General features: G+C 30.7%; 1 protein-coding gene and 1 non-coding gene across 2 annotated transcripts; both read left to right on the top strand.

Annotated features, from left to right (window-relative positions):
* Positions 1 to 6,908: 6,908 nt before the first annotated feature.
* On the top strand, positions 6,909 to 8,340 carry LOC106777763 (S-adenosylmethionine decarboxylase proenzyme). The gene has a single exon (XM_022775990.1). It carries the CDS (start codon positions 7,086 to 7,088, stop codon positions 8,148 to 8,150), a length of 1,065 nt encoding a protein of 354 aa, XP_022631711.1. The 5' UTR covers positions 6,909 to 7,085; the 3' UTR covers positions 8,151 to 8,340.
* A 1,406-nt stretch (positions 8,341 to 9,746) lies between these two features.
* On the top strand, positions 9,747 to 9,818 carry TRNAH-GUG. Its single transcript has one exon. It is a non-coding gene; the product is annotated as a tRNA-His (tRNA).
* The last annotated feature ends 4,380 nt before the right edge of the window (positions 9,819 to 14,198 follow it).

Raw genomic sequence — 14,198 nt, 5'->3', positions numbered from 1 at the left:
ATGAAACAATTACAAAAGTAATGAAGGTTAAACATGCAAATGGCATGTTCATGAACAACGATTGATCCCTCTATATCCAAGGTCCCACCTTTTTCTGAAGCTCTATTCATATAGGCAGTAACACATTTATTCCAAATTTTGGCAAATTCCAATGTGTCATTAAGGAGTTCCATATGTGCTCGCCAATCCAGTAAAGGCGTTCTCCTGCATTACGTGCATCTTGAAATATCTCTGACAACCTATGAGATGCTTTAATGTGGAAATTTCCGTGAATCATACTTTCACGTTCAGGGCTCCACTACACCTTCATATGTAACAATAAATCATATAAACATCCCAATTGATGTACCATGTTTTGATTTTGAATTAACATACATTAATAAAAAGTGAATTAGTTTGATGGACTTTCACCTTAAAACGTTGCCAGAATGGCTCTCTGTCCTTTGTAAGTATTGCTCTCCATGCAGGTCCCAACTTCAATAATTTTGCTTAATTGACTTTGTAATTGCATGAGAAGAAACTCTTGATGGAAGAAGCCTGAATATAAATAAATGAAAGTTATTTGAAATAAGGCAAACTTAAACAAGTCATTTCATCAAAATTAGTTTAAAAAATTATTAGGTATTACCCTCGACCATAAGGTTCAATCGAGAGTCGATCATGGAGAGCGAGGTCAACACCATCACCAACTTATTAAGACAAAATCGTCTATAAAACTTATATGTCTAAACGCTCTCATGTTTTGAAGTTTAATCAAATAACATTAAATGAGATAAGAATCTGAAAATACCTAAACTTGAATAATAGGGTAGGTAGAAACACAAATACCAAAAACAAGATTCTCAAATCACCCATCAATATAAAAAATCCTTAGAAAAACAAATATGTTAAACAACTATGTTACAAGTCAAAGCATTTAAAGATAGTTATGCTAAACACTTAAGTTATATTATACCCAATGGTATTCATTTGAACTCTCAAGAATCAAAAAGGTGTCAAGACAATGTCTTTGACCAAAACCCTCTAATAGTTGTAAACTTATAAAAAGAAGAAACATACTAAACACTCTTGCTCTAAAAAGGCATTATCCTAAAAAGCGTTTACAGATTAGACAATACCATGAGCTAAACCCTTTATTTCGTCCAACAATGAAGTTCTTACTCAACGAATGGTATATGTAGAAAAAGCTTAAACAATAAACGCTACCTCAACGATAAAATATCTAAAAAACACTTTGTTGTTCTAAATAAGCACTAAATGTCATTAAATGCTTAACGTTTAAAAACAACAAAAGTGATAAGAGATAAGACATATTTGTTGCATGCACAATCTATTCTATTATATGCAGATAACCTACTACATACATCTACTACGTTATTTGATATATATCAAAAGTGGACGTTAGAGACAAAGAGACATTCACAAAATGTTCTCTTTATAAGAAGAAGTGTTTGAAAGAAAGTCACACAATTGGCTTATGCTCAGTAGATTGTGTTTCAGGTCATCTATTAATAAAACATTATCAATAGAAAGGAAGGTGTTTATACATATCTTTCTAATGCTTATTATTTTGCGTTGTAGATTTCCTCCCAATGTGACTATTCCACCCATTTTGCTTTTGAGGTCTTGGAACATAGACCTTTGACCCGTCATATGTCGCAAGCATCCAATGTCCAGGTACCATGATTTGGGTCTCCTTGCAGTCATTAAGAATATTTGCAAGAGAGATGATTTTATTTTTAGGTATCCATAGTCTTATTTATTTTTCTCTTATCGAAGGTTAGTGCATGGTTATAGATTTTCTCTTTATGAGTTGTGTTGCCATTGAATCCTAAGTCGTGTTTGTCAAATTGATGCTTACAACTTTTGACTAGAAGCCCTAGACATTCATTTCCATTAAATGTTCTATTTAACGCCTTATGAAGGGTGTCATTTCATGTTTAAGTATTTTGATACGTTTAGTGTCTCCAACAATGGTTGTATTTTCCATTAGCTTTTCATTTTTGAAATGAGATTTTCATTTTCCCTTTTACAATATTTAGCTTCCCTTTTAGGCTACTAATTTGTTTCAGTAAATCTTAAACACTATCATCAAACGATTTCCATTGTAGGGTAGTGCTTTCGTTCATAAGTAACTTGTACGGTCTTCCAGATGTAAAGGCTTTGAGAAAACATTCTAGGAATTTCTTCTTATCTCTCAATGTCTTTTTGTCTGTTGTGCAACACTTCTGAATAAAGCTGATTGTTGACATTACCTGCACAAACAGCGAGAGCAAAACATGCAAGTAAATAAGCATTTTTTTTTTGTAAAACATTAAAATTTTTAAACTTTGATGACCATTAAGCACGTTGCATGTTTAAAACATTTTGGCATATGTCAGCATAGTTTGAAGGAAAAATGTTTGATATGTTACACATAGATGATATGATCTTTTAAGCTCTTGTTTAATAAGGTCGTTCTCAGCTCAAGTATATCATTTAGTAATGCTTAGCAAAGCTTGATGTTTAAACACTTTATCATTTTGTTCAAGCGTTGTTGTGATTAGACATTTTGTTAGGAGTTCGATAGCGTTTGACGCTTTTTATGTCTTATCCCTTGGACGCATTTGAAATATAAGATAATTGTATGTCTTTTGATGTCATTTAGCATGTTATACTAATATCCTAGATAATTAATTCTATTAAACGCTTATAGGCTCAACATGTTTGGTTATTGAATCTAAGGCTTTAGCCTTTAGCTCAACGTTTTTGAGAAAGTCTGCAGTTTTGGAAAATATCTTAAGGCCATTTAGGGTTTAGTTGGTCTCTTATTGTATTAAAATTTTGGTAGATCATCTGGTAATGATTCGTCTGGGAATAAGTCATTTGGGAAGAAGTCATTTAGTAAGGAGTCGTCTAGTAAGGAGTTGTGTGGAAAAAAGTCGTATCGTAAGGAGTCGTTTGGGAAGGAGTCGTCTGGTAAGGAGTCGTATGGTGAGGAATTGTCCAGTAGATCGTCTGATAAGGAGTTCTCTGGTAGATCTTATGGTAAGGATTTGTTTGGTGGAATAAGTTGTCTGACAGAAGCTAAGTTGTTGGGAATCTTAAATTTGGGGTTTCAAACATCCGTTTTGGACGTTCTTTAGGTTGTTTTGGAGGGTTTTGGACCGTTCTAGAGCTTTTGGTGGGGTTCCGAAGTTGTTTTCCTTGCCTAGTGTGTGTACCAAGGTAATATGAAGAAAATTGTTATAGTGTGGTTGTGATTTCCATAATATTATAAATGATTTTATACTTGAAATACCTCGAGTATGTGATGATAATGATGATTTTTATGAGGTGATTAATTGAGATGTGTATATGTATATTTATGAATATAATGATGATGAGTATGTTGTGAGAATGAATGATGGGTGATGTGAGAAGAATCTCAAGGAGAGATTCTATGTTCGAGTAAGTTGTGGTGAATGCTTGATAATGAGACTTTGGAGAGAAGTTATCTTGATATTCTACCAACTATTCAACTCATGCATAGTGAATCGGGTGGTAGAGGAATGACACAAGGTCTTTACCCTCATTTTTTGGGCCGTGTAAGGGAAGATCAATTGATGGGGAAGGAGGTCGAGTGACCCCTGTTTATGTCTCCGCAGAGTATAAATACTACCATGGATATTGAGTGGAGAGGTTTAATTGTGATATGATAAAGTGCTTGATGGGTTGTTATGAATGTTGATATATGATTTCTTATATTAAATTATAATTTGTTAATTTCTTTGTATATTAGTTTACTCTTACTTTTGTGTTGTCTGTTTTTCAGTGTGTGTGTGTTTGTTTTCTCTTTTTTTATGATCACCTTAATAATGTGAGTTTAGAGAAAATATTTGGTGAACAGTGCTAACGGGTGGCAAAGCTGAAGCTTAGAATAAGATATTTCATCATTTTCTTTCTATTTTGTAATGTCTATATTACACTTTTGACTCAATATAATACATCTTTATGTAGTGTAGAAAGGTGTGTACGTATATATAAATCGTGCTATTATATATTATTTTCCAAATAAATATAACAACAGTTTATATATTTTACTTGAGTCAACTGTTTTATAATATTAAAATGTTATTACTGTAGTTGAATACTTTGAAATGTTAGAGTATAAATTTAAATACTTTTGTTTTACTGACTAATTATGATTTTTTATATTTTTCAATTAAAATTCTTTAATTAACAGTAAATTATCTTATACTATCGTGTTGAAATTAAAAAAATTGAATTTTTTAATTAATATAAAATAACATTGTAATTAAGATAAAAAAACAAATATTTTTTATTATTTTCATTTAAAATGTGATGTATACGAATAACTGATAGCATCATATTACTTAATTTATAAAAATAATTAAGTAACATAATAGAATAAAAAACCAATCATATTAGAAAAAAATAAAGAAGATATAATTAATATGAATATTCATCATTTTAGTTTTTATTTTTTAACATAAAGAGATACTATAATAATAATATAACGAGAACATTTCGAAAATGATAAATAATGTTTCGGTAGATATATTGATAGCTTGAATTACTCGCCTTCCTTCGAGTTAGGAGCAGTTTTGAGAATTGTGTATCACAATTGTATGTTTAAGTTGATTGAAAGATGATTAGAAGGTGATTGGAAGTAACTGGCTTGTGGCCTGACTCTCTATTTATAATTTGTCTCATGGACCTTGAATTGATATAAGCCCAATAAAATAAAATATAAATAAAATATAATATAAACAGACTTACTTAAAAATCTGTTTAGTTGCTAAATATCTTTAAATAAATATTCTTGATTATCCCTTTATTATTTTATCTTCAGCTTATCAATATCTTTAATAAAATATTCATTATCCTTTGATTATTTTATATTTTTAATAAAATATATCGTAACCGCTCGATCCGGATGTCATAATGTACAAATAACATTTTCATTCAATATGTCAAATAAAAAAATACAAAATTTCTTTTATAATGCGTTACAAAAATATTTTTATAACTGTGCAAAATAAAATAATAAATTGATTCAAACTCATTTCATTCCATTCCATCCATTTTCTTTTCTTTATTATATATAAATACGCATTCCTCCAAGATTTCATATCATACAATAAAAAATATATATATAGCGTGGCAGATCTACTCGTTAAATTAACACGATCTTATCTTTCCACATTTGAATAATATAAAATGACTCGTAAAAAAGAAACTTTATGGGGAAGATAGAATCCTGAAAAAGAGGTGCGAGGATATTATAGTAAAACGGCAGCCAATCACCAGAACAATGATGAAACGTCCCGGAAACTAGGCAAGGGCAAGACCGTCTTTTCCATTCCCTCACAATAGTCACGGACGGCCCTAAAAAACGCACAGCAAACCCTCCCTCACATACACCTCCACCCTATAAATACACCTTCAGCCCCCTCCATCAAACTACACGCAACTCTTTCTTATTACGTTTTTCTCAGCGCCTCTCCTTTCTCTCTCTCTTTCAATATTTCACTCGGCTTGATTTTTAGGGTTTCGCTCGGTATCGTGATTCCTCTTCTGCTCCTAATATGTAAGCGTTGTTTTTCTCCTTATTCTTTTTCCAACTCTGCACCGTTCGATTCGTCTACACCTGTATGATTTTCATTTTACAGATTCTGTTTTGTTTCTTGAAATTTCAGATTCTCTGCTTTTTCGTATTGGATGATTTAAGGTCTTTTCAGCGTAATTCGTTGCGGCATTTTAATCGATTAATAAAACCAGGTATTAATTCTTCTTTTTATGCATTCCTTTGTAACCATTGCAGTGAGGTTTCTAGATCCGATGCGCTGTTTTCTTTCTCTTGTTTATTTGCCCTTTATGTCTCGATATGATTTTGGTATCGTTTTGCTTTTGTGTTCTTTATGTTTAATATTGTTCTAATGATTTTGATATTTTTTTTCTTTTCTTTCTTTCTCGCCTTCTTAAAAAAGTGTTTATTTGGTGTATTTTTTAATGATTATCAATTGCCGTTGTCTAATGAAATTCCAAGTCCCGTTGTTGGGCATGCAAACGATTTTCTTTATCTCGTGTATTTCATGCATTTGTTTGTTTGTCATGTCGATGTCTATTTGTATAACTGGGACCTCTTATTGTTTAGTTGGTGGTAATTGTGTCTCCTTTTTTTTCTTTCTTTTTCTTTCTTTTTTTCATATCTTTGTTTTCGCTTTTCTTAATCAATTTCTTCTTTTTGGAACGCTTCTATTGAATTAAATCTTTGGCCGATCTCCATCTTTTTCTTTGTTTTAGAGTTGTTCAAGGGTGTGATCCCCTTTTGCTTTTTAAAGTTGAAAGCTTTTTCATAGAACACTTAGTTCTTATTATTCGTAACTTTATTAAAGTATTCTTTTTGATAAGTATATACTTGTTGCTGCTTGAATTTTACACGAAAAGCTTTTATATGATTTTTGTGGATCTGAAAATTAACCTTGCACGATTTATTCGATTTAATATAATTTTTCATACTTGCACATATACATGATCAATACCGTGTATATGGTTTGCAGTGATATTATCTTTCCTGGATTCAGTTGCATGTTTGGACAATTGCTTATGTCTCTTGATTGTGTGATTTAGGACTGAATGAACTAATGGAGTCTAAAGGTGGTAAAAAGAAGTCCAGTAGTAGTAGTAGTAAATCATTGTTCTACGAAGCTCCCCTCGGATACAGCATTGAAGACATTCGACCAAACGGTGGCATCAAAAAATTCAGATCTGCTGCTTACTCCAACGTGAGTTTTCATTTCTTATTCATTGTTGTTATTTTGCTGTTAAATGAATTCTCTTCTATTACCGTAGTTGAAAATTTGTTGATACAAGCTAATAGCTATTTTTGTTTGTTGTTTTGCAGTGCGCTCGCAAGCCATCCTGATACCTCCTTCGATTGATAGTTCATTGCATGCAAGCAGTGTTTTATTAGTTTTTTGTTTGTTTTGTTTTCGTTTAGGTTTTCACTACTCTCCTTCAAACTCCATCTTTCCAATTGCTCTCTTTGAGATACTCTGTGCCGTTTCCTACTGCGTTCGTTTCTCTCCTGAAACACGACCATGGCAGTTTCTGCAATAGGTTTTGAAGGTTATGAAAAGAGGTTGGAAATATGCTTTTCCCAACCAGGAATATTTGCTGACCCTGAAGGAAGGGGTTTAAGAGTTCTTACGAAATCCCAGTTGGATGAGATCCTAACACCAGCTGCTTGCACCATAGTCTCTTCGCTCTCAAATGATGATGTTGACTCCTATGTACTGTCTGAGTCCAGCCTCTTTGTTTATGCGTACAAGATCATCATCAAAACCTGTGGGACTACAAAGTTACTTCTTGCAATCCCGCCCATACTGAAGTTCGCTGATATGCTTTCTCTTAAAGTTAGGTCTGTAACGTATACCAGGGGAAGTTTCATCTTTCCTGGTGCTCAGCCATATCCCCATCGCTGCTTTACCGAGGAAGTAGCAATCCTTAATGACTACTTTGGGAAACTTGGATTAGGGAGCATGGCTTATATAATGGGTAGTCCAGACAAAAAGCAGAAATGGCATATCTATTCTGCATCTGCTGATTCTGTAATGTCATCCGACAAGAATATTTATACTCTAGAGATGTGTATGACGGGCCTTGATAGAGAGAAAGCACAAATTTTCTACAAAGAACAATCTGCTTCAGCTGCCATGATGACTGTTAACTCTGGCATCAGAAAGATTCTTCCGAATTCTGAGATATGCGATTTCGACTTTGAGCCATGTGGTTATTCAATGAATTCTGTTGAAGGGGGTGCTGTTTCTACCATTCATATTACTCCTGAAGATGGATTCAGTTATGCAAGCTTTGAGACTGTGGGCTACGACTTTAAAGTTGTGAACCTGAACGAGTTGGTAGACAGGGTTTTGTCATGTTTCCTTCCGAATGAATTTTCTGTAGCAATTCATGCGGATGGTGGAAGCAAGCCCTTTGAACATATGTTTTTTGTGGATGTGAAGGGATACTGTCGTGAAGAGTGGAGCCACGAAGGGCTTGGAATGGGTGGTTCTGTTGTCTACCAAAGATTCGTCAAGATTAGTGACTGTGTTTCACCTAGATCAACTCTGAAGTGTTGGAAAGATGAAGTTGAAGAAGAGTAGTTTAAGTGTGGTTGTGAACCTTTGTCTTTGTAATAAGTCTGCTTTTCCAGACACGTTATTAGTTTCTCTGTTTTCCTGTTTTCATATTATTGTCTCTGTCGTTTTTTTCTGTAATGTTGCTTGTGTTCTGACTTTTATTAGTTCCATTTCAATTGTGTAATAAAAATGAAGCACTTGCTTTAAATTTGCACTTTTAGGGTTTAATTGCTAATGGTTTTACATGATTTTTGAATCATCAAAATCAAACGATTCAAAATATTATTAGATTAAGTGATATGACATTGCAATTTGTAGTGGAAGACTACACGCAGTTTATACACTTACAATATGAATGAATATAGTTTTAATATAGGATAAATCTGAAAAAAAGCAATAATCGTTGATTCGTAAGTGAATCCAATTTCGAAACTTTGAAGTTGTGTTTTTGACGATGATTAATTCAATTTGTATGTTTCGCTATTTCTTCATAAAATCGTGGTGTTTTAGTGTTCATAGTCACATCACTTCAATTCTCTGACGCATTCAGTTTGATTCAAAGTCTTCATTTGCCTGCATTTTTTTAATTCAATTCTCTAATTCAGTGACAATGCACACGTGGGTATGCTCTACTTCAGCTACCTTGATCGAATCACTGATTACATTTGTTCAAAAAATTCAGGTTGTTTCAATAAAAGCGTCGATGGGGTGATTAGTTTTGTTTGAATTTGATTGATTTATGTTTTTTATTTAATGGGTATTATTAGTTTTTCTATTATTCTTTATTTCCACATGAAGGTCTTTTTGAAATAAGATTGTTATCTTTGTGATTTTGGATTTTATTTTCTTGCTTCCTTTTATTTATGTAGTTCAATGGAATGAAATTATAAAGTGCATTTTTTGTGTGCTAGAAATGTTTAGATATACAGTGATGAATTCATAGACTCGTTATATACATTTAAATCTTATTGGAATGTGTCTCACACCTTGTAATCACACATAAGCAATCTGATTAAAAAAAACATGTCGATATGACACTTAATGACATAATAATAAAAATTCAAAAACACATTTAAGTAAAAAAAAGTAATTATTCTGAGATATATCAACCAACACCTCAATCTCGTTTGGAAACCAAATTAAATATTTACTTCAAAAATATATGTATATTATCATAAATATTACTCTAATTTTAAATAAACACTTATTTCCTTATATTTTTATAAAATAACTTTACACTTTTTTAAATAGATATATACTTCCTACACATCCATAATAATATTCATCTTTATTATATTTTTTTTGTCGTGACATTCATTTTCCTAATGATATTTATAAAAATACCCTTAAAATAATATGATTTTTTATTAAAATCTTTAACTCTTTATTTTAAAATGATCTCTTTTTAATTTTTTATTTAAATTTTACTGAATGTGATATTTTTCAAATAAAATAAAGAAATTAAATGTAATTTTGAACAAAAAAATATAAATAATTAAATGTCATCTATTTTCAACTTAGGTAAAATAAGTGCCACTTTTTCTTTCTATTGTGAACTTGTATAAAATTTTTATTAACTTAAAATAAAATTATATATTTAGAAAGTTATGTACATAAAATGTGGCTGTAGTTTAGTGGTAAGAATTCCACGTTGTGGCCGTGGAGACCTGGGCTCGAATCCCAGCAGCCACATTTATTTTAGTAGTTCTATTTTTTTTCTCTATATTAAAATAAAATTATGTTTTAAAAAAAAAAAATCACAGACTACCCCGTCTTTTGTATACTCTGAATGTCTTTTGTAGGTATTATTTGATTTTCATTTTATTTTAACTTGAGAATTTTGATATTCACTAAATATAATTATAAGTAATATTCAATCTTTTTCAATTGAATATGGAAAAGAAAATTTATAAATTTATTTAAATTATTATTATCATTATATATATATATATATATATATATATATATATATATATAGATATAGATAGATAGATAGATAAAGTAAAGATTCATTTAAAATATTTTTTTAAACTTGAATATTTATTTATTTTCTATAATTTTTAAAAGTAATTTTTTAACCGTATCAATTTTGTTTCATTAATCTTTGAAAAATTAATAGAGGTTTTGGTTTTGATGGAATTTTATTTATGTGTAATTATGTAATATTTTATATAATTATTTTAATTTTATCTAATTTGTATTTGTTATTCTGATTTGGAATTTATATAATTATAATTTCTTTAAAAGCATTTGACATTAAACAAGTGAGAGTATGTTTTTTTGATGGAATAGTTTATAATATTGTATTTTTTTGCTGTGAGTTTTACTTTTTTATACGAAATAAATAAGTCATATTGAAACTGAAAAAACAGGTATAGACATAGGTATGAGTATACTGGTTATCCTATAGGGATGACCTAATCTAAAATATTTATATGTATTTTCACCATAAAATATATTTAAAAAAGTATATATTTTTTATTATCCAATTCAAAATATATTTCTAAAATTATATTTCAAATTGCATAATCTATAATAATTCAAAAAGAAATATTTTTTAGATTGTGCAACCTATCTTTTTAATCCTGAAAGTGCATTTTGAATTGCACAATCAAGATATATTCTTTTAGATATGATCTAGATTATACAATTTTAAATATATTTACTTTCCGAATTATATGATGTGAAATATTTACTTTTTAATACATTTCAAATTGTATAAACTAAATTTTAATTTCGATCCAAAATTACATCTCAAATTACACGATTTAGCTTGAATCGCACAATGGAAAACATATTAAATAAATATATTTTAAATTGTACAGTCCTTAACGTGTATCAAATACATTCTTAATTATACAATTCAAAATATATTTTTTAAATACATTTTAAATTATGTAATAAAATATTATTTTTTAAAATAGATTTCAGGTTATATTATTTAAAATATAATTTTAGATCTGAATTACACTATTTAAAATTCATATTTTTTCTAAAAATTTTCCAAATTTTAGAATGTGTAACATACTAAGAAAATGGCTATAGAGAGAAAGAAACAGCCTATTTCCGATTACGTTCCTATTATAAAGGTGCATGAACCAATTCCCACATTATTAATAATGTTGTGATTGGGCCGTGGCTTGATGACATTGCAATTTGGGTTTTCAAACTGCACCCCAACAATTTACTGGCTAATGCTTCCTGCACCCTATCATTTTCTTTCTATACCCCATCATCTATTTTAATTCCATTCTTTCTGAAAACATTATCTAAAATGGTTTGGGGTGGTACAAAGCTTCCGAAATAGTATTTCTGAAAAAATGCTTCATATACTCATTCAAATATGAAACAACTTAATTTAAAATATGTGAACTACATGTCAGTACACTTTTTTCTTAATTTTTTTAATTTATTTTTATTCTTATAATTTTTTCTTAATTTTTAAAAAAATATCTATGTGTCAAAGTTAGTATTTTGTCACATATCAATATGAGTGACCTGTATCAGTTTGAGTGTTATATGTTAGTGTGGCTGTCATATGTTTTATGTTCAATTTAGTTTCAATTTCTTTTTATTTTATTTAATCAGTTATAAATTTTGTTAATTTTGTCTCTTTTTAAATTAAAACCAAACATAATTTTTATATAAATGTTATAGTGAAATTTTTATTAAAATAGTTTTACAATTATTTTTAAACCAACTCTAATTATGTTATTATGATATAATTTTGTTAAAGTTCACATCATTATTAGTTTAGTTGTATTATTAGTTCTAGTAGTAGTAAACTCATTATTACTATTATTAGTTTTAATATTAAAATTATTAAAAATGTTAGTATTGATATTAATATTAGTAGTGACATGTTGCATAATGTTAACCTGTTCACAGTTTTTAAAAATGAAAAAAGATTTAAAAGATTAAAAAAATATAAAAATCATGACATGTGACATATACTATTTATTTATATGTGGTTAACTATTTAAACAATGTTAATAGAAACAAATAGATTAAATAAAATTAACGAAATTTAATTGGAAAGAAAAGAAATTCAACAAAAATAAGGACCATATTAATATTTAAGCCCTTCATATATTACAAAGCATAATGTTTTAAATAGTAATTCTATTAGAAATATTAGGTACATAAGTAACATTGCTTTATAAATAACAAAATAAAAGGAGTAGAAAAATTTGATACATGGATTTGAAATCTTCAACTATCCTAAGCATTATTACAAATAATAATGATTCAAATTGTAAAAGAGAAAACCAAATATATATATATATATATATATATATATATATATATATATATATATGGTTTAAACCCTTTAGTTGTCTCTGTTTATGTGGAATTTTGTCATTATAATCCTCTTTTTATTAGAGTCTCTAATTGAGTTCTTATAAGTGCTAATTTGAATCACTTGAGTCCCTGCCATTAAATTTAGTTAACAGAGTTAAGTTTTTGCACGGTGGGAGGATGACGTGGCCAATTTTTGATACATCACTCTTGCTGCGTTAGAGTCATCTTTTCCAACAGCACAAACCTAATTTCTCTCAAGAGTGAAACCCTAGCCTCCATGAGCAAACCTTAGCGTCGCCGTTGTAAAGCTGTTGTGAAGCATTCAGTCTTGCCGTCACCACCTTGCTACGCCGCAACCGTGAAGCCATCGTGAGAATGCCAGTAGCACCTTCGCTGCACCGCCACCTTCTTCAATTTCCAATTCCATCCACTTTCACATTCGCCTTCTCTCTATCATCTTCTACCATGGCTGCCACCGATGACTCCCTCCGCAAATCCCTTGCCGACAAGCACGCCGCCCACGCTCTCAAGGCAGCGGGCGCCCCCAAGACGAAAATCGACGCTGCCATCGAAACCCTAAATGCGCTCAAGCTGGAGAAAACGTCCATCGAGCGCTCCCTCATCGGCGGTTCTGACACCCATGAGGTGTTCAGGCAGGCTGTGGTGAACACCCTGGAGTGGCGTTTGTTTTACATCCCATCGTTCAAGATCTACCGCGGCGTTGCCGGCCTCTTTGACTATGGTCCTTCGGCAGTGTCGTGAAATCGAAAATCCTCTCATTTTGGCAGTAGCACTTTGTTCTAGAAGAGAACATGCTCGAGGTGGATTGCCAATGCGTCATTCCCGAAGTCGTTCTCAAAGCCTCGGGGCACATGGACAAGTTCACCGATCTCATCATCAATAATCCAACAACAAAATCAATATCCATTCTTATCGTTTCTCAGTCACTGCAACACTGAAACTAACATCTTTACCTTCTACCTTAATGCCCTTCAACTCCAAGGTATCATTTTTCGTTCGTCTTTGGTTCCAATTTTTCAATTGATTTACGTTAAAGAAGAGATCTTTTTTGAAAATTAGCATTAGTTAGAGAAAATTAAAACAAAGAAGGATAATGGGTATGGTAAGAGATTTGGAACCAATGTGAGTGGATTAAAATACAGATTAGAAGAAAAAAGTTAACTATTTTTGTTGAGAATGTCTTGAAGAAGAACAATTATGTGGGCTTTGATTTGAATGTTAAATGGGGTTGATGGGTTTGTTTAGGATAAAGAATTTATGGACGGATCAGTTTAATCTAAATGTTAAATGGTTCTTCTAGTGCTTCTGACAATTCTTTTGATGGCTCTTTTGATGTCGTGAACTCCATGGCCTCTGATAATCCTCTTCAATCTAAAATGGATGTTAGGATTTGCTTCAATCTCTTCATGCAAAAGAGCTCCCCTACTGGATTTTTGTCCATTGAGAATGATTTCTGTTGTTGGGGAAGATAATTTTTCTCCATTTACCCACATAAATATTAAATTATTACATTTTACCAAATTTCAGTCTCACCATGTCACGTTTCAATTCTCACCATGTTGTGTCTTAAAAAATACACACATCAACCTCTCACCTATGTACAAACTTAACCTCACTAACTAAATTTAATGGTAGAGGCTCAATTGATTCAAATTAACACTTATAAGGACTCAATTACTCAATTAGAAGTTTTAATAAGAAGGAAAACAAAATGGAAAAATCCTATATAAATAGGGACAACGATTTAAA

The sequence above is a fragment of the Vigna radiata genome, chromosome 11 (assembly GCF_000741045.1).
Source record: "Vigna radiata var. radiata cultivar VC1973A chromosome 11, Vradiata_ver6, whole genome shotgun sequence".
Lineage (NCBI taxonomy): Eukaryota > Viridiplantae > Streptophyta > Magnoliopsida > Fabales > Fabaceae > Vigna > Vigna radiata.
This window is presented reverse-complemented; position numbering and strand designations above follow the sequence as displayed.